We start from the raw sequence: 20238 nt of genomic DNA, 5'->3' as shown, positions 1-20238 counted from the left end.
GTAGTGCGTAGTGAGCCCAATATGGGTAACTGTGCAGCCAAACATTTTGTTAAGTCATACATGGGGGATACAAAGACACTTATGATGGGTCTGAGTGGGGTGGAGTCCTTATGGATTTTTGGCAATCCAATTTTCCTAGTTCCAACAGACCTCACAAAGTCTGAGGATGCTTGCCATAGATGCAGGTGAAATGTCAGGAGAGAATGCCTCTAGAACATGGCCATATGGCCATATAGCCTGAAAAAACCTACAACAACCAAGTGATTCCAGCCATGAAAGCCTTCAACAATACATTGGCTGCCATTTTGGATCAGGAGATGAACATGTAATACATAACTACATATCTGTAGTTATCTCACCTGGTGCTACTCCCTAAAAATCACCTTGGAAGAAATCATGTCTTGGAAGTTTACACAAGTGGCAGCTATTCCCTTATTTTTCTTCCTCCAGAAGAAGGGCAATCCAGGAAGCCTGGAGAGGCAGTGTAGACTCTGGCCCCTTCTACACTGCCATATAATCCAGTTCAAAGTAGATAAACTGGATTTTATATGGCAGTGTAGAAGGGGGTTTGTATAGTCAAGTTCAAAGCAGGTAATGTGGATTATCTGATTGATAATCCAAATTACATGGCAGTATAGATCCAGCCCCAGTTAAGGGGCAGCTCTCCACATTCAAAAACAATGTGTTCATAGGACTGTTTTTTCAATTGAAATGAATCAGAAGAAGGGCCTCTGTAACCATTATCTGGGGATTTGGAGAGTGGTGTCATGCTAGTGAAAATCAAGTTCTATTTCTTCATTCCATCTGTATCGGGAGAGATTGCAGAAATGCTGAGCTCTGGAATCAGTGGTGGGCTGTCAGATGTATAATTCAGGGACTACCTGTAGTTTATCCTGAAAAAGAAAACAAATGTTTGAAATTTGTGGAGAAATTGTATTACCCTTGTTTATAACCCTCCTTGAAATATTAGCTTTTTGTCTTCTTTGTAGCTATTAAATAACTAAATGTCTAGTTAAAAAGAAAAGAAAAGAAAAAGAAACGCTGTAGAAAGTGATGTGTTCATTATCTAAAAAGACAGGAATAATATTCCTTCCTCCAACTGCATTCCACCTATATGATTATCAGCTATTTTGAGGACTTCTACCTATTTATTAGGTTGTGCAGTTATAGTATATTTAGAACTAAAACGGCTAGTTGAACATTTTTAGCAGAAACACTGCAAGAACTGAGGAAAGAGAGGGATCACTGAGGTGCTTTGTATAATAAACATAATATAATGTAATAATAAATGTGTCACTTAGTTATGAAGGTGTTTAAGATGCTTGTCAGGCTTCTTGGATTAATTCAAGATTTTTTGCTACTTGGAATGGAATAGTCAATGGTGCACCTCCCCAAGTTAATATGCATAATATTTTTCAACTTTATTTCATACCTGAGGCAGAATTCCAGCAGGAGCCTCCAGTGGCACAGCAGGTTAAACCGCTGAGCTGCTCAATTTGCTGCATGTATGTGTATTAACCTATTACTACTTTCCACACACAATTTCAATTTAGGCAGAAATATAATCTAAAATAGGATTTGTTTGAAAGGTCACAATGGATCTAAAATAAATGACTAGTTAGCATGCAGGATGGTTGTATGTGAAAGGACACTCAAGCTATGTTTTCAGATCTTTTGTGCATACATATTAGAAAGAAGCTAGCAAAATATTTGGAGAATATTATTAAAATTTTGAGAAATGCAGGAACACTGAGACATGCATTTTATCACAAGTGATTACATGCCCTGATCCCCAGTTAAATAAGGCTCATGCCACTGATTTAATAAATTATATTTTGCTTGCAATTTACTTCTTCTAAAAGGTGTCCTTAAATGGCAGGCTTCTTTCCACTACAGGCAGGATTCCATCTTATATTACAGTAACTCAAATGGATATGAAGTCCTCTTTTCTTTTGTCACTCTCTGGAATCGTGAGTGTATATCATATCACAGATTTCTCAGTATTGAGAATACTGAGAATACATATCTGCCCAGGTACTTGATGTCTATATTAAGCTTTTACAGTATTGGTATGAATCATTCTGCTATTGTATTTAAGAGGTCTGCATTACCATAGAGAAAACTAAATTAGAAGGGCTGCTTCTCCTCCCATTTTATGTAGTTTAAATTCCGGGACTGATCTGTTTACAATGAATGAAAGCAACTTCCAGGAAGGAGTTAAACTGCTGTGATATAGTGGCGGGGAAGTTTAACAATGTGATCTTGAGAGGCTGCTCTGAACTATATAAAGCTATGAGATCAGACTTTTGAAAACTCCACCTTCCAATCTTCAGCCACAAACACGTATTTTAGGAGGGAATCCTATCCCACAATGTACTGACCTCAAGAGGCTTTGAGCTAAAAGTAAGTAACGCTGGAGCTTCAGCAGCACTGCAGAAAAACTAACAGGCAAGAGGCACTCAGAAGGACATTCAGCTTGATCATAGGCACTCTTTAAGAGTTCACGACTGGGAATGATGTTACTGTGGACTTTTCAAGCAATGAAGAAGAGGCAGCTTTTCTGGACAGCATTCTGTGTGTTGAGCCTTCTGGGTGAGTATTCACTATGAAAGAAAGAAAAATTACTGTGATGCACAGACATTAACAAAATGAAAATTACTAATTTAATCTTGTCTTTGCTATAATTTAAAATAGTTTGCATTTTATAATGAATTTTTGCTGAAACAGACCATAATCATAGGAGGAAGGAGAATACATGCCCACTACCAATAATAATCCCAAATCAGTGGTATACAGACATACTCTAGCATTAGCACTATATACATAGACATGGTATAGAGAAATATATGGGATGCATACAGTTTACTCATTGCTTTGCAATAATCCATACCAGCGAACTCCAAGAGTTGTTATTGTGCACTCTTTTGATCACACAAAATCCCAATCCAGGTAGCTATTGAAGAAGTTTATATACAGAGTAACCTTGCCATAGCAGAGGGCCAATACAATGTAGCACTTGAAAAATTTATAATGACAAATACAATTGTTTGGTTTTAGTTCTTTAGGGTTTTTTATTTAGAAAAATAAATTATAAATACAAACTATTCATTCATTTTTCATTGAGCATAACTTTTTTCTTTTAAAAAAGTCATATTTCAGAATTATTGCTTAATGTCTTTCCAGAGGCGATTTCTTGAAATGTATGTATTTCATGTCAAAAGCATTGCATAAATAAATCAGTATAAAACTAATCAAATAGCAGCTAAATAATTTTTTGACCAAAAATGGGCAACAGTGACCGCATTGTCTGTAGCTTTAAACAGTTCTTCCTCTGTCATGAAGCAGGGCACTGTGGGCAGGCATACCGGTGCTAAGTTGTTTGTTATGCTCCACAGTTGCACAAGGTGGAAGATTCTTCTAGGTCGTGCCATTTTGCCAGGTTGTCTTTTGATCTGTCCACTCCACTTCTGAGTCTGTTCAGGAACTTTCAAAATTGCCATTCTTGGTTTACCCCTGGAGGAAGACCCTCATTGGGGGGGGGGGATATATCTGGGATTTCCTGGTTTAGCTGCCCAGAGGGATACTCTTGCTGTTGCTGGGGGGACATTAAGAGGAGTGGTGGTTCTCATGAAGCATTTCCTTGATTTGAGTCTACTGGGAGGAGGCTGATAGCCATCCAGTGTCCAAACTTATCTCTCTCACAGTTGGCAATTTCTTGAAATGTATAATAATCAAATTGGAATGTTACATTGTTACTTCTTGAATAGAACATGGTGTATGAATTGGGTGCAAATATGTAGAAGCAAACCAAAACTGACTCACTTGTTTTAATACCAAGAGCATTTAGGTCCAGGTGCTTATCTGGCAGCTCTGAAGGAAATACTGAGGGGAGAGGAACAAATAAATATGTGTGAGGCACATAATCAAAAGGATATCATGTGGTTGTTTTAGAAAGGTGGCTGCTTAATTTAGTCTTCAATAATGTGAGTGAAATACATAGTGTTCAGAACACATCTGACTTTTCTTCTACATTATGTGATGTGTTAACAATATTCACATATAGCACATAAGGGTCATATGAAGGCTCAAGTGTGTTGTTAATATTGCATGTAACACAGCCAAAGAATCATCCTAACTATACAGGAATTTGTTACATTTTTCTATCATTTGTGGAATAGTGTAAAACTTCCACAAATTATATGTGGAATACCATCATAATCTTTTGAAATCTCTCTAGCCATCAAAAGATTTCACTTCAGTACATGCTTCAATCCACACAATTGCCCCTGATCCAGGGAGGAAGAATATTTACAAGGACATGGCTGCAGTACAACTGGATGCCCACTAACATCTCCATCTTGATTTTCATTCATATTACACTGGATGCAGCTCCTAATTTGTATGAGCTACTAAATATTTACCTAGAGCTAGATTAAGACTAAGGTGAAAAAGATCTTCTAGCAAGTCAGCTTCTTACCATTTGGAAATAGCATATAGGATGTTGTTTTGAACTCTGGTTCACACTGGCAACAGCTTTCAAGGAAGTTATCACCAGTATATTATACTTGTGTGTCTTTTTGTCTTCTCCCATATGTTAATAACACGTTGAGTTCTTTGGCATATTGCCTAGAAATGTGCACCTGAATAGCGCTATGCCATAGCCAAAGCAGTATTGGAAACAGACATAAAAAGTGTGTCTGCCTGTGTTCTTAGATATATCCTCATCAGTTAAGATTAGATTTTCATGTTAGAAGGGCTGGTTGGTTGATTGGTTTTGTTTTGATAAATACACACACATTACATGCTAGATCCTCCAGAACTAAAGCAATGAAAACAAGGATAAATAATTGGTGCTGTTTTAGCATGGATTCATGCCAACACATTAACCACACAGACCTAAAGCATCCTTTGCCTGAGAAAAATCAGTACATTATTATTACCTCTGAAAAAAAATATACAAATACATCTAAAGATTGATAGGCTCAATCACATCCATGGATTAATGTGAAGGTAGATGCAGAATATATGGCCCTCCTAATACTGGTGAATTCCTATCAGCCTTGTTCTTCATTGGTTTTGCTGGACTTTTTCCATTTATACAGCAAGGTTTTAACTGGAAAAATATTTTCCATATTCAAAGTCATACATTGATCTGGTCTGGGAAGCATCTAAGCTGAGATGTCATGATGATCAACTCCCACTGATTTTAGTGAGAATACGATCCTCACTTTGGGTGTCAATTTCCCAGTTGTCAAGAGGAAATATGCTGTGAAAGCATATAACGTATGTCAAATTTCAAATATGACACTACAGATTGGGTGATGTGTGACACCTAGAACATTGTACAAGTGCAGAGATTCTCATTTAGACAAGCATATGTGTTTTTAGATACGTTCCAGTCTTCAAAATTGTAGGAGGAATGGGTTGGTAGAAAAACTAGACTAGACACAAATCATAAGAAACCCAAATTAATGTTTTTCTAAGAGGCACTGTCTAAATGGACTTTTATATTTTCACATGTAAAAGCAGGTCATTACGAAGTTATGAGTGCAATAGTGGCAGATGACTCAAATGTCAGAAGGACAGTGAATCTGTTTCAAATTTAGGCTTAACTTCAACAAAGCCTTAACGGTTCAACTAAAACCATGAGCAAATCCATCACCTCACTGATGTTAAAAGCCAGGAACTACCACTATACAAATGAAATGAACACATGCTTATTATGTATCATAGGAGGTGTGGTCACACGAGTTAAACCCTTGTGCCGGCTGAACTGCTGACCTGATGGTTGGTGGTTCAATTCCGCAAGATGGGGTTAGCTCCCATCTGTCAGCTCCAGTTTACCATGCGAGAACGTGAGAAAAGCCTCCCACAGAATGGTAACACATCTGTCTGTCCCCTGGGCAACATCCTTGCAGACATCCAATTTGCCCATGCCAGAAGCAACTTGCAGTTTTTCAAGTCACTTCTGACATGATAAAAAAAATCATGTATCATACACTACAGTTAAAAAGTGGTGTGTAGGCCCCTGGTGAAAGTGTACTTGCTATAAAAAAAAACACCTGTTTGTCTTGCATAATGTATAAAGTACAAATACCTAAATCCAATTGCTAGTTGCAACCAAGTAGACCTATTGAAACTGTAGGACTTACATATGTGTTGGTATTAATTCAGTGAATCTACTTTTGGAGGAACTGCATATTGAATTGAAGCCAAACTGTAGGTTGCAGCATGTAACAATTTCACGCACATCTATACATAATGATATATTGTTGATATGGAGTTTAAATTACTATGCTTAGTAAGTGTCAATGATTACTTTATTAGTTAGCCAGAGCCCAAAATCTCCAACAGGTTACAGACTTTGTATACTAGATTTGGCTTTGAGATGTAAAAGTTAGTTTCATTTGAAATGTGTGGATCCAGTGGTATATTCATTCAAATGAATTTAATTTCTGTCTGCAGAAGATAATTTGTAATGTCACTAATGGGATCTAATCTGTATAAATAAAATGTAATGTTCATTTGGGGGATTAACATAACTCAAAAACCACTAGACCAATTGACAACACATTTGGACACAATAGACCTATCAGGCCAACGAGTGACCATCATTCATAAAAACACTGAAAAACACAGCAGATAAGACTTTAAAAGCAAAAAAACCCTTACATTACAGTGCTTGTGCAAAACCACATATATACATACACAAACACATATATACACATATACACAATTATATACACACACAAAACACATATACACAGACTGGACCACACCAATGTGTGGCAGGGCACGGCTAGTAGATAATAAACATTTAAGTAAGTAAGAATAATCTAGACATCAAATTAAGAAACCTAAATGAAACCACATTTTAAATAAAGATATCCAAATATCATTTGATCAACCACATTCTAACTTGTTTTTTCAAGGTCAGGTTTCAAAGTTTGTAAAACTCTGAATATTGGCAAAATTCACATTTTAATATGTGTAATCCATTGGCAGAAAGATAGACTATTGACGCAGCAGGCTTCCAGCCAATGCAACAACAACAAAAAAATCTTGTTTTATCACTTGTGTCCAAATGGGGTTGGCTCTTGATTAGGTGAATGTGCTTGCTGCTGAACAGGATGATGTAATGGTTTGTGCTGCCGTCCTCTCTCCTTCCCACATTCTCTTCGCCCTCTTCTTTGCATCTTTCGTGACTTCAGAAGCCCACACCCTTATCCTGTCTGAGGCCATGTGGAAGAGGAAAAAAAGGTCTGGGAGGGGGAAGCAGTGGTGTTTTATCAGATATTTCCAGAGGGAAGAGAACTCCACCCTTCTGAATTCCTGCCACATGGCTTCAGAAGAGCAAAGCTGAAGATGCATGAGTAACTTTTCTCAGTTTCCCCAAAGGTGGTGTTCATTATAACTGCTGGCAGAGCAATTGTTTCCCATTTCGTCAAGCACATGAGAATGTGGACCAGAACTACACCATTGCCAGCATACTATAGTATTTACGCAATATTATTTTGGCTGCATGAGGTGATGGATCAATTCATTTTCTTTCTGTTTGCTCGTATTTTTTGCTTCAGTCTCTGTTGCTCTAGCAGAGTTGTACTTGTGCAATCATATAGGAGGCTCTCCAGTGTCAGAGGTCATGGACGGAGGGCTACTTTTCAGACTGCAATCTAAAGTGTCAAGCACCTGTTCTGAAAGATATAACAATGTCCATATAGAACTAATGTGAAGCACCATTATTGAATGAAGAGCCTCTGAACAGCAAGCCTCAGAAATTGATTCCAGAATTCAGACAGCACCTACTCTAAGTAATGACTATAAAGAATATGGGCAAACTTTTTAAAAGATCAGTGTTGCTACTCCTGAGGGAAAGCATTCTTTATCATATGTTTTTACTTCCTTTTTGTTAAAGTAAGGATATTTGAGAAAAGTGCAGTTTCTTCACTTTTATTACCACAACCACCACCACCTCACCACTTTCATACTGGAAATCAAAGACTGAAATAAGGAGGGGGAAACAAGCCTCCCTTATTTTTTCAGGAATTTGTAGATGCTCCCCCAGTTCCATCTGGGAGAGCAACAACAGATACTGGTGGCTGTGGTCATAATACAACTTTGAAATTTTACTTTTAAATTATGATTTCAAGAATTCTCAGCCAGCATGACCACTTGGATTTGAAGTTGAAAACCATAATTTTCCAAGGTTTTGATGACAGACACTGCACATTTGTTTTCTTCCTCCAGTGGTTGTTGTGAAGAGAGATGACGGACGTTTTCCCACCAGCATTATAGAATGAAGGCCAATCATCTGGTCTCCTCCTGTGGGATTCTGGGAAATGTAGTTTAGGGAAGCCGAGGATCTCTCTAGCTCAGAATTCCAAAGGCTCCGCCCTGAACTACATTTCCCAGAATTATGCAGGAGGAAATCAGACAGTTGACAAATGCTGGTGCGAAAACATCCGATGCCATTGTTACTGAGAAAGGAATTGGTTACATGAACTCAGAATTACTCATAAATAGTTACAGTACTAATACATAGCATCTCTAATTATTCACAATTAGCTTCTACTAGTCTTTGGGATAGCAAGGATTAGCAAACTGTACTACTTGAATACACTTCAGCTGTAAATTTGTATCCTATATCATACCTAGAAGAGAAATAGCAGAGAAAAGAGGGAAATCCCTGAAATGGCTCGTGGGATATTTGGCATCCAGGCCATTCAGGGGATATGTGTGGTATGGCTGAGCACTGGGAGCAGGGAAAGGATAGACATGGCAGTTTTTTCCTTGGTCCAAGTCAATCTTTCTTTAGTTGTGTATAATAAAGGTTGTGAAAATGTTCTGTTCAATATCAATTGCTGCCACTCACCACAAGAAGATGATTGGCAGTATGAAAGGAAGTAATAAATTGAGTATTACTCTTTATTAGACACTAAAATTTAGACACTATATGTAGTTTAAAAGGTGAATAGCTTTATTAACAATGAATAATGGTCCTCAACATTTATGTAGCACGTTTATAGAGTTCAAAGTGTAAAAAGCTGGCAAAAACTCTAAAAGGTATATCATTATTATTCAGAACACCCTCACAGTCGCAACGGATTATGCATTTACCAGGAATGGGGAAAGTGTATACTTCGGTGTATCTTTGCATCTCTTATGAATCTTTATATTACATACCAATATGAAGAGGTCTGAAGTTAACACTGTAATCCTACACCCCACTTACCTGGGAATAACCTCCAATTGTATTCACTGTGATCTAAGTAGAAATGTATAGGATTGCATTTCCAATCATGGAGTCTGTTATGTTCTTAGGTGAACTCACAACTGATACAGAGAAAGCGAAATACAGAGTTCTTTTTTTAGCTCCAAGGCTTACAGTTTTATCCAATAAAGATTATAACCTTTCTACTTCCTTCTATTTAGTCTGTTATTTGAATGGGAAAGGCAAGGATGCAAGGTTTTCTTTGACTCTGTATGGTCAAATCCCTTAATATATCTGTCAAGTGGTTGTTTCCCTTCGGGAAGCCATGGATACCCAGTATTGTAAATGAATTACTTTTTTGGATGGAAATCGAATTAGAATAGCTTTATTCACGTGCCTTCCCCCCACACACCACAAAACAACACATACATACATCCCTCCACACCCCACACCCCACCCCACAGCCCTCAATGCAACATCAATGCAAAACCACAGAGTTCAGCATAGCCTATTCTTCAGTCCGTTTGTCTTTGTCAACTATATTGTCTGCCAAATGGTAATAATTGGGGGGGGGGGGGGAGAGAATTTGCCAGGTGAGATGGATCCTCCAGAATGCTCTGAGCTTACTTAAGGCAGTAGGAATTACAAAATACAGTCAGCTCCCAACATGAATAGAGATTAGGGATGCAGAATTCTCATGAAAGTGGAAAACTGCAAATATCTTAAGCCCCCCTTAAAAAATGCATGTTAAAGGATTATGCTGCAAAAAAAAATCATTTAGTGCTGTTATCCTTCCCAAGGAAAAGGCAGAGAAAGTTGATTACACTGAAGGAGATTGCAAACCTTACTCTCCTCCTACCACTATCCCAGGATTTGATCCTGGAACATCTGATTATCCCAGATTATCTGGCAGTGGAGACTCATATAATACAGTTTAAAGCAGACAATCTAGGACTAGATCCTGTGATATAGGACAGAGTATAAGGAGCCTGAGAGAAGGATAATGTACGCCCTCCCTATTTCACTATATTTAATCACCTTGCTCCTTCCTGCCCAAGAGAATTAATGAAGAGAAAACACACATTCCCTCCCTTCCTCCTGCTCCCCTATCCCATTCTTTTCTCCCGTCTCATCCAAATGAGTGTGAGAGAAGGAAAATGTATGGCCTTCCGACTCCCTCTCGCTGTATCGCATTTCCTTACCACTTCTTGTTAAAGTGAGTGACTGAAGAGTAAACATCCACCATCCCATCATTGTCTCCTTTTTCACTCAAGTGAATAAAAGAGGGAATGTAGATACTCTTCTTACTCCCGCTTTTCATATCCCATCCCACCCAACACACGAGTGAGTCCAGATATGCCCTCCCTACTCCTGTTACCCATATTTTGTTCCTTCCTCCATCACACTTGAGTGAGATTAAGCTAGGAAAAGTGCATACAGCAGGGCCTAGCCGCCCCCCCCCCCCCCCGCCCCCATACATACATACACACAGAGTTTGGTTTCCTTCCAACAACACTGTTATATCAAAGTCCCTATTAATATTGACCTATTTCTTTCCCATCTGCAACAATTAAAGGATTTAAATCAGTGTTTTTAATGTAACTCTCCCATGAGTTATCTGCCCAAACACCAATTACATCATGTTTATTGTGTTTACTTGGCTTCAGTGACAACATGCAAACCTAGAGCTAATGTATTCTTTTTGCTTCCAAAAACAAATAAGAACAAGCTGTGTAGAAAACTATACACATTTGAGCAAATCCCACACAGGCTGGTATATCACACATTATTTGGACAGATCATTAGGGATCACCTTAGGCTATAATAACACAGAATTTTGAATATGTATTTATAATGTGTGGAGGGAAATGTTGGGGGAAGTTGGAAAGATCAAGACCATGATATTATCATCAGTGCGAGTTGGGAGGAAAATCTCTGCCAATGAATTCTGGTGATTTCAAAACACTCTTGAAGAGTTAAAAGATGTTTGTGTATTGTTCATTGGCAGAAGACAAGTATGAAGAATTAGACCATTGTATTGTGGTAAGGTATCTGTTTATGCCCACATAAACAACTACACACATAGCATTTATTGAAGCAGTGACTTCCTCACTTTGTCTTTAAAATGACATAATGCCTTCTGTTGTGGATTTAAACACATTAGTTCTTCGGGAACAAGGTCTCCACAATACATATTTTTTATAAATAGCTTGCAATGCAAGTTGTTTAGATATCGGGTGGGTGCGGGAAAGCATTCTCTACTGGAACACTTCGGGTTCACAGCAAATAAATGTTGCAAATTAATTTAAGAGTCCTTTTATGTATAAAATTTTATACATAACTAATTTTTATTAGTAGGTTACAGATGTTTTCATGTGTTATCATGAAGCATGCTAAGCATATCTTGAAATCAGAGCAATCAATATAAACAGACAAGCATCTTGAATTCTGAGGATTACCTGGGAAGGAATCCCACTGGAGCATTGCAGCACACCCAAATACCTGCTTGAATATAAAACAAAAAGTGGATGCTAGAAACAATATCATACAAAAACTGACAGGCACAACCTGGGGATCACAACCAGATATACTGAAGACATCTGCCCTTGCACTTTGCTACGCTGCTGCTGAGAACGCATGCCAAGTGTGGAACACATCTCACCATACTAAAACAGTGGATGTGGCTCTTAATGAGACATGCCACATTATCACGGGGTGTCTGTGCCCTACACCACTGGAGAAATTACACTGTTTAGCCAGTACTGCACCACCTGACATGTGCTGGGAAGTAGCAGCCAATGATGAAAGGAGCAAGGCAGTGACATCTCTGGCCCATCCCCTGTTTGGATATCAGCCAGCACACCAATGCCTTAAATCAAGAAATAGTTTTCTAAGATCTACAGAGATACTCACAGGAACACCTCAGCAAGTGAGAGTCCAAAAGTGTCAGCTAAAGCCCGGAACCTCAAGCCATGGCTGATACCAAATAAGAGACTTCCCCCTGGGTGACTTGGAAGGTGCTAAACAAATAAGACTTCCCCCTGGGCACAATTGGAAGGCGCTAAACAAATTAGACTCCCCCCTGGGCACACTTGGAAGCTACTAAACAAATAAGACTTCCCCCTGGGTGACTTGGAAGGCGCTAAACAAACTGCGCTCTGGCACCATGAGGTACAGATCCAATCTTAAGAAATGGGGCCACAAAGTGGAGTCCACAACATGCAAGTGTGGAGAAGAGCAAACCACAGACCACCTATAACAATACAGTCCGAGCCCTGCCACATGCACAATGGAAGACCTTCTTATAGCAACACCAGAAGCACTCCAAGTGGCCAGCTACTGGTCAAATGACATTTAGTATAATGCCAAGTTATTTTAATCTTTGTGTTTTTAAATACATTACAACTGTACCCTCAGTTCACTTCTGATACGATTAATAAATCAATCTAACAACTGTATATCTCAGGGTGTCCATCCATCATTATTTTTTATAACCTAATTCATGACAATGTTACCTGGATTTGTAGTTTGTTTTGGTGTTAGGGTTTTTAGTTTACTTTGTTTAATAATTTTATATTTAATAATTTTATATTTAAACAAATCTACCAATACCAGTTTTTCTGAGATATAATACCATTATTAGTATTTGTCTGTATGCTGATCTCTATAATCCTACCTCTTTCTTTGCAATCTCATTTCATTCCAATAACTATCATTTTAAGCTTTTAAGTATTGCTTACACTCCAGTTTTTCATACTAATTTATGTTTTTTAAGAGAAGAGAGATAAGCTTGGTGTGAAATGAGCTTCCTGCAAACGTTGAAGCTTTCTGCAAGCTAACAGAAAGATTTCATTGTTTTTCAAAACTTAAATGCATATTGATTAGGTTTAGGCTAATATGGAATATGGAAGCAGCCTGCATTTGTTTGCTATAAGTAAATTTTTAATTTTTTAACTGAATAATTTAAAATAGGCCTGTCAATTTTTTTCCCAAAATAAGCCCTCTATCTATTTCAATAGTTTTATGTTATTTTTTAAAAAATCAGTGAAAACATAAATGTGTTATAATTTCCCAGGCACTGAGTTTTTTGTTGCATTTAATTAATTTATTTTCATATAAGCTTCTAAATGAAGTTATTTTTCTATCAATATAACATGAGACAACATGACTAATTGGAAAAGATGAGAATGCTTGAGTAAAGTTGAAAGATCCAATCAGTGAAATCTCTCCCCAGAAAAAGAGTTCCAGATTTTACACAAAAATCATGTTATGTGAAGGTGCCCAGAATAGAACCATTGCAAAATAAAAGTGTGTGTGTGTGTGTGTGTGTGTGTGTGTGTATGCCATCCCCTGCCAAACATTGCTGTGGTCCATTCTGTGTATATGTGTTTTGTGTGTGTGTATATATATGTGTGTATATGTGTATATGTGTGTATATATTTGTGTATGTGTGTATTTATGTGGTTTTGCACATGCGTTGTAATGCTTTTTTATTTTACATATAATATAAATACATAAGTGGATATATACACACACACGTATACAGGGTGCAGGAGCATAACTTCCTTGTTCAAAACTTAATAAAACCCATTGTATGAATCAGATTTTTTTTATAATGTAGGCACATACCTAAAGTTTTGTTTTACGTAGTTTTGAAGATCAAAACTATGTAAAACAGCCAAACAAGTTATCGAATACGCTCGGTGGATGGAGATGATTGCTGCTGTGGGCCGACACTGTGGGCTGTTCCTTTCCCTATTTTCTCAAATTCCCATCCAGCTGGGTGATCCCTTTACTTTTATGGAGTTTATGGAGAATGGGGTGACATCCCCCATTCTCCATAAACTGAGTAAACCGATTTCTGGCGTTTGTCATGATTCTTGCCAGCATAGCAGGCGTTATGTTGGCAATTTCTTCCTGGATGTTGGTCTTCAAATCTTGTAGGGTCCTTGGACAGTTCACATAAACACAGGATTTCAAAAAAAACCCATAGAAAAAAATCACAAGGGGCCAAATCTAGAAAGTGGGCTGGCCACTCCAAAACTGCTTGAAAAGTAGGCCTCAATGGCAAAAGTATGCTCTTCACTGTTCCAACGCATGATTACTGAACTATGTCAGGAAAAAACTTTATACTCCCGCCTCTCGAACAAGACCACTAGCGCTCTGCTACATCTTCAACCGATTGAATGGTGCGCATTTAAAAAAGGAAGTTATGCTGCCTCACCCTATACAATATATTGTTCAGGAGGGGGTAATAGAGAATAAAAGGGAAGACTGGGGTAAAGGTAAAGGTAGTCCCCTGACATTAAGTCCAGTCATGTCTGACTCTGGGGTGTGGTGCTCATCTCCATTTCTAAGCCGAAGAGCCAGCGTTGACCGTAGACACCTCCAAGGTCATGTGGCCAGCATGACTGCATGGAGCGCCGTTACCTTCCCGCCGGAGCGGTACCTATTGATCTACTCACATTTGCATGTTTTCGAACTGCTAGGTTGGCAGAAGCTAGGGCTGACAGCGGAAGCTCACGCCGCTCCCCGGAATCGAACCTGCGACCTTTCAATCAACAAGCTCAGCAGCTCAGTGCTTTAACCCACTTCACCTCACCTCTCTTCCAGCCTCATCCAATCTGCTACTTCCCTGTATTATAATGTAGGTTACACCTGAAGTGAAATCCTTTTTGCCATATTTTGAAAAAAAATGCTTTTCATACAGGACCATAAGAGTATATTGCCCTCTGCAGATCACTGTAAATAAGAGGTGCTGATAGGTCATATTAGGATCAGACAGCAAGTTGGTGCAATCACTCTTCACGACTTAGTTCCAGAATGCACACATCTATGCCCACAGAATTTACAAACTGTAGTTGATAATCCCAACTCATAAAATTTTGCAGAGTTAAACAGAAAAAAGTTCCTTATATTATAAAAGACATAGGTTGTAAGGTGAAGGACCTACATTGCTTTTTGATTTTCTGTAAAGTAGATTGCATAAAATAAATATTTTTGATGGCAATTGTATGCATGTGAGACTCACATTTTCCAAACCTGCGCAAGGAATCATAACCTCTTTTGTATCATTCACCCCTGCAACAATAGAGCTCCACCACTAGAAAGCCACCAGAAAGATTGACTGCCCCATGAAGGCACAAAAAGCTTTCAGCCAGCTCTGGAAAATGCCAGAACTACTCACAGCATTACTATTGAGTGGATGTCTTCTTCCTTCCTCTGATGGTCTAGGCTTCTCCAGTTTCACATAACTACACCAATTGAGCTTCTCGCCCAGGCGCCAAATGAGCCTGGTTGGGTCTAGCCTGCAAGCAGGCCACGCCCACGGCCTTCTGGAGGGTTCCAAGAGAACCCCTCCCTGCCTCGTGGGAAGCAGACAAATGTTTTTTCTCTCCCCATTTCTTGGGGAGAGGAAAACTATTACACTCCTATTGAGTTTGTGGATGGTACAGCAGAAGGAACTGACTGGTTCAATAGAGTTTCTTTTTGTTTGTAGAACATGCAACTGAGTAAGCAACTTCCCATTAAATGTAATAAAAGTCATTTGAAATGACATTGAAAGGCCACCCAGATTATCCTCAAATTATGGAGACTGTATCTGTGCAAAGGATCTAAACAAATCATCTTGACCTAAGGGAATTGACTGTCATTTGAATCTGTAGAAACTTGGAAACCCACTTATGCAATGATTACTTAGCAAGCCATTGTATATAAATATTCTGACACACTTCATCCTGAGGCCAAATTAAAATCATAGTTATTTTTGTTTTTTATGGAACTCTATAGCTGAATTCATGAATGGGTGATAATAGTGAGCATGCCTTTCCTATGGAAGGCTCCTCCTCCTCTCTTTCAAGGCGTCTCAAAACATGAAATCCCTGAGCAGAAAGCCAAAATTGCTACTTGTTTGTCATCACTCTATCAAATATTGAGATAATTGAATTGTATTCTCAATAACCTGTGCTCTTTATATAAAAGAAATTGGCAGCAGAGTATTGGATATGTCATTTGGTGATGGAATTCTCAGCCAGAGAGGTCCTCTGCTTCCCTAAACTACATTTCTAGAGATCTGCAGGAGCAAACGAGGTGACAGGGAAACACAGACCTGTGCTTTGCAATTCTAATGTGATCTCATGCACAAGTCTTAGGAGAGCCCCTGGTGATGCAATGGGTTAAACTCTTGAGCCAGGAGGACTGAAAACCAACATATCATAGGTTCGAATCCGGGGTGCGTATGGATTAGCTCCCTTTGTCAGCTCCAGCTCACCATGTTGGGACATGAAAGAAACCTCCCACAAGGATGGTAAAACATCCGGGAATCCCCTGGGCAATGTCCTTGCAGACGGCCAATTTTCTCACACCAGAAGCGATTTGCAGTTCCAAACGTCGCTCATGACGTGGAAAAAACTCCACAAGTCCTGAAGGTAGTGTGGATCCAAGCCATAGGAGTTTTAGGAAGAAATAGTGGTCTCTTGAAGCATGGTTCCAGAAGGTGATTCTAGGAAATTATTGTGGTGGTGAGTGAACCCTGAAGATACCACAGTATTGTGTGAACAATGACAGGAATAGAATCCATGGATCCTAGTTTAGCCACTCCATCACAGACTTGTGATTAAAGTCCTGTTCCATCCAACATGTATTATACGCTTGCTACTCACAAAAGTTATTTTAAACATCATCTTTCCTTCAGTAACACCTCATCAAGTGGAGTTTTCTTCTACTCTGTACTTAAGACAGGATAGAGTTCTCAGGGTGCTATTTTGAATCTGAACCTAAACATAGACTACAATTGGGTGCCAGGTTTTGCTCTAGACTATACTACAATATTCCTAGCATTCCTTTTCCTCCTCTTCTTGAAGAATCTGTGTTTCTACGAAACATTGCTCCAAAAATTCTTCATTTCCTTATATCTCTTATGGATGGGCCCAATCCTGTTAATATATCCAATGTTTCCTTTACTGTCTTAGACTGGCAACTTTGGGAACCATTTCCAAAGAAAACGGATTTGGCTAGAATTTTTTCAATTGTTTAACATGTTCTGTGACCCTAATAATGCTTGGTGGGTGATGAAATCATGTGTCATCTCGAGCCATACATCTGTCACTTTTGATTATGTTCACAATTAAGCAAAACAAACTCACATTTTCACAATTTCAGGATGAAGTCAAGGCTCCCTAAAGAAAGCATGGCAGCTCTTCTTGGAGCAAATCAATTACATATTATTTTTGCTGGAGAAAAGCCCTGTGAACAGTTGTGGTTATGATTCTGTGCAAGTTTATTTTCCCTTCAGCATGTAGCATACAACAATATTGTTTTATAGGGCGCAGCTTGATAAAATTGCAGGACAACCAAGGTCAGAGCTCAAATGACTTTTTTAAAAGGTGCATTGTTATTTGAATCACCTTGCTTGGCTTTGACCATTTCTACAAATGTTTTAACTTTCTCCCAAAGTGCTGATTATGGTGATTATGGTGGATTTATAAGTAACAATACCATTTGTCTGACATAATAAATAGCAGCTCCACAAGAGTAGTTGAATCCAGGAAACTACTCAAAAAGAAAAAAAGGTTAACTTTCCATTCCCTGCTATTGTTTATTGGTTTATTTAAAGTATTTCTGTATCATCTTCCAGCCCACAAAGTAGTCAGAGGTAATAAATAAATAAAAACCTATTAAAACAATACAAAGGTTAAAACATTTGAAAAACACATTAAGTACTCTTTAACATTTCTTAAAAGCACTCTAAAAACCATTCTAGAATCTAGTTTTAAAACAGTTAAAACAGCAATTTTGAATGCCATAGGGAACATCACTGTTTTGGGCAGTCTAACTTCCTTTGGTAGGGGGTTTCAATCGAAGTACTACTACAGAGAAAACCGTATTACGTATATTCACCATCCTATGCTCATGAAGTGTTGGGACACACAACAGGGCCTCCTCTGAAGATCTCAAATGTGTGGCAGGCTCATATAGGAGGTGGTCTTTCAGAAGTCCTTGACCAACTCATGTAGAACTATGTAGATCAACACTAGTCCCTTGAATTGAGATCAAAAGCAAATTGGAAGCCAGGCCGGTATCACAAGATCTCTAAAATGCACACCTGAAACCAGCTGTCTGCTGCATTTTTACTAGCTGCAGCATCCAAATACTTTTAAAGGGCAACCACACATGGAATGCAATGCAGTACTCTAATTCTGATTCTAATATGTTTGTCTTTTAAATACCCATAGGAGACCAGATCAGTGTATCTAATTTTGCCCATAGCTTCTTGCCCAAGATGGTATACTTAGAATCTTAGAGTTGGAAGACACCATAAGGGCCATCCACTACAAACCCTATTCCGCCATTCAGGAAAAGACAAAGCACCCAGTCAGATGGCCACCCAGCCTTTGTTCAAACACTTCCAATGAAGGAGAGTCTATCACCTTCTGAAGCAGTGCGCCCCACTGTTGAACAGCTCTTACCACAATTCTTCCTCATCTTTCTGTGAAATTTCTTTTCCTATAGTTTGAATCTGTTGGTCCATGTCCTAGTCTCTAAAACAGCAGAAAAGAAACCTGCTCCCTCCTCAATATGATTTCATTTTAAATAGTCAAAAATAGCTATCATGTCACCTTTTAACCTTTTATTCTCTAGGCTAAACATACCAAGCCCCCAGAACCACTGGGTTTACATTGCTTGATAAATAGTACATTTCCATTTGTTTAAAAGCTATAGCATGGTAGAGTGGGAAAGGGTGTATTTCTGTATGCCAAGCAATGAAAGGTTCAATTACCCTTAACGTTTTTACACTCATCTTTTGACAGACTGACAAGAGGGTGTATGACAGCAAGAGAGGGACCTTGAAAATATACCAGTCAAGCTATTACAATGACAAATTTGCATTTTTATAAAACCTTTTCAGGGTGCACTCAGTGTCAATTTAATGATAGGAGCACCCACCAAAGGCTCTACAGTTATCACAGATCCTACAGTTCATACAATCATGTGTAAACTAATAATAGAATGAATAAACATCACTACCTTGGATTTACTCAGATTATCTCATATATTGGACAGTTAAGGTGTGGGGACATTCACTTCTGCAATCAACTCTATGTATGTATAAACATTCATGCTGTAGAAAAAACAGAGTGTGTACAGGTCTATGCTGAAGTTACTGCAACCACATGAAATATGCATATCCTGGGTACTGTCATTTGATAAATCAGTTGAGCTGTTTCAAGCAGTTGGTTCCGAATATTTGTCCTAGATTAAGATAATCCAGGCTTCTTGGCAAGGAAAGCATATCCTCCTGCACAACAGAATGTTCTTTTAACAAGACACACAGGTATAAATAAACAAGTCACCCAAACACAAAGAAATAATTGAATTTTTGTTCTCTTTCTAGCCTGAAAAAGAGAGGAAAGTAATCTATAACCAAAATGCTTTTCAAAACTATTTTCACCTTCTAAACAAAATTACTAAAAACTGTATAAAAGTTATATTTATGATAGTCAAAGCCAGGAAATGGATCAGAAATACCATGCCATACTTTGAACACAAAATAAGATTCTGGAACTCTCTCCTTTTTACTGAAAGGAGCAAAGAAAATATCTGTATTTGTGAAATGATTGGGAATTTTTTTTCTTGTTGTCCAAATTCCAAATTGAGCTGCTCACTATCTCTGAGAGAAACCTACTTCTGCTTTAAAGAGAAGTCTTATTTGAGGGGCAAAATAAAACTCCTATCCATCTAAGATATCTGGTTTGAATAACAATACTGATGTTAGCACCAGTATTAATAAAGTAGCTAAAATAGAGGTGAGTGTCTTCCAAGGCACATTGCACTCACTACCTCTGCAAAGCATTGATGGGCCAGGAATTTGCCAGTCTATTCAGTACTAATACAATTATAAGATGGACTAACAGCCTTGCAAATATCCACATTTACAATCAAGGTGTCATTACCCAGATCAAAAACACCCCCTAAAATCCACCTTAAAAGTAACCCAAGGAATTCTGCAGCATTGGTGAGCAAATTGC

At 38.4% G+C, this 20238-nt stretch overlaps 1 protein-coding gene across 1 annotated transcript in view; it reads left to right on the top strand.

Annotated features, from left to right (window-relative positions):
• The first annotated feature begins 2509 nt into the window (after positions 1 to 2509).
• Positions 2510 to 20238, top strand: part of CD34 (CD34 molecule) — a 44881-nt gene continuing 27152 nt past the window's right edge. The window contains exon 1 of the mRNA XM_060772846.2: positions 2510 to 2592. Coding sequence (XP_060628829.2) covers positions 2514 to 2592 — 79 coding nt within the window. The 5' untranslated portion in view covers positions 2510 to 2513. The remainder of the gene's footprint in view (positions 2593 to 20238) is intronic.

This window comes from Anolis sagrei, chromosome 4, assembly GCF_037176765.1.
Source record: "Anolis sagrei isolate rAnoSag1 chromosome 4, rAnoSag1.mat, whole genome shotgun sequence".
Taxonomy (NCBI): Eukaryota; Metazoa; Chordata; class Lepidosauria; order Squamata; family Dactyloidae; genus Anolis; species Anolis sagrei.
Note: the sequence above shows the minus strand (reverse complement) of the source record. Positions and strands in the feature narration are given on the sequence as shown.